The following is a 1909-nucleotide window of genomic DNA, read 5'->3' on the forward strand; positions in this document are numbered from 1 at the left end:
GAGAGAATTCACCAGAGCCAGAGCGGGGAGCAGAGCAGGCAGAAGGACCCAGGTATACTGCTGAGGGGAGCAGCGGGCGGCTGGAGAGATCTGGGCGCTGCGCCATGTGGGACCCCCCTCCGATGGCCGGGGAGCAGCTGGGGATCAAACCGGCGCTGCAGAGGCTGTGGGCAGCTTCGCAACCCAGCGCTCAACCATTGTGCTGCCGGGGAGGCCCTGATAAGTCATTTTCTTATCTCACAAAGTAGTTAGTAGTGTAACAGGGTGGTACCCAGGAAAGGGGGAGGTTCCAGGTTCCCTGCCCTACCCAAAAAGTAGGGTGGAGCTGAGCAGGGAGAGAAGAAGCTGCAGAGGAGACTGAGGAAGGAAGGAAGGAAGCAGGATGGAGAGGCAGGAGAACTGGAGGAGACACAAGGAGAGAGACACGTGAAGAAACTACACTTGCCTTTTGGTCGTGGACTGGGTGACACAGATGTGGGTGAGAGACCCGTGGGGAGGTGACAATGGCGGGTTTTGTCTTGATTTTGATTTTGCTCTTTTCCTTACAGACTTGTCTGGTGGTTTCTGACCCTTTTCTGTGGGTCCCCACTGGAAGATGCTTTAGACTTGTGGCAGGCTTTGGGGCCTTGCTCTGGGCCGATCCCATATGGATGGACTTTTACCCACAAGGGGACGGGTAACTTTGGGTGCTTCATTTAGAAACTAGACTCTTTGCCTTTTCTGTATTGTTTCCTAGTTTTATTAAAGATCCTTCCCACTAAAGTCTCATATATTTTGTGTTGATGCGGCGGATGGCAGAACCCATTTAGAATAGGCAGGTTTGCTGGGTTTGTGCTGTCCCTCTCCCTGTCCTGTAACAAACATATGTCACATGCAAGTGGAGGCTAAAAAGAGAGGTAATGACAATGATGCAGATAGTCCCTGAGCCCATAGTTATTTATTTTCACTTGTCCCCCTTACATGTGCTATTATTCTCTTCAGAGCAGACTTCATATCCTGGTTCCTTAGTGTATAGATAATAGGGTTCAGTAATGGGGTAACAGTAATATAAAACAGGGTCACTGCCCCATCAAGGGAACTTTTGGAGCCAGCCCGAATGTAGGTGAAAATACAGGGCACATAGTAGAATGTGACCACAGTTAGGTGGGAGCTACAGGTGGAGAAGGCTCGGCGCTGCCCCTCAGCAGTGCGAATCTTCAGGATGGCATAGACTATGTTGCCATAGGACAGCAGAATTAACAAGAAGCAGCTGGCAGCCACTACCCCAATGTCCACAAAGGTCACAATTTCATTAATAGTTGTGTCAGCACAGGCCAGTACCAACACTGCAGGGATGTCACAAAAAAAATAATCTATTTCATTGGGCCCACAGTAGGGCAGGTGGAAGGTTAGGGTGGCCTGGATAGCCCCATGGATGGAGCCAGCCACCCACGTTCCAGCTGCAAGGGTGGCACATAACTTCCTACTCATGAGCACAGGGTAGCGCAGGGGCTGGCATATTGCCAGGTACCTGTCATAGGCCATCACGGTGTAGAGGAAACATTGGGTGCTGCCAAAGAAGTGTGCGAAATACAGTTGAGCCACACAGCCAGCGAATGGAATTGCCTTGCTGGCAGGAGTAAAATGCAATATAAATCGAGGGACAATGACAGAGGTGAATGTCATGTCCAGCAATGAGAGCACGCCCAGAAGAATGTACATGGGGCGGGCATGGAGCTTTGGGTCAATCCACACAGTGACCAGAATGAGCAGGTTCCCCAGCTGAGTCAGGATGTAGATGATCAAGAAGACCAGGAAGAGCAGGATCCTCAGGTTTGGGGGGTGAGATAAGCCCAGGAGAATGAACTCTGTCACTGTTGTGTGCAGAGATGTGTTTCTGGTCTTCCCCATCTATCTGTAGTCTGCTAAG

The 1909-nt window shown here is 50.8% G+C and overlaps 1 protein-coding gene across 1 annotated transcript; it reads right to left on the reverse strand.

The window, feature by feature from the left end:
* Positions 1-933: 933 nt before the first annotated feature.
* On the reverse strand, positions 934-1909 carry LOC311175967 (olfactory receptor 10G2-like; the record flags this gene model as incomplete). Its single annotated transcript, XM_084241225.1, has 1 exon — positions 934-1909. The coding sequence occupies exon 1, from the start codon at positions 1888-1890 to the stop codon at positions 934-936; it is 957 nt and encodes a 318-aa protein (XP_084097351.1). The 5' UTR covers positions 1891-1909.

The sequence above is a fragment of the Talpa europaea genome, assembly GCF_964194135.1.
Source record: "Talpa europaea genome assembly, chromosome: 8".
Lineage (NCBI taxonomy): Eukaryota > Metazoa > Chordata > Mammalia > Eulipotyphla > Talpidae > Talpa > Talpa europaea.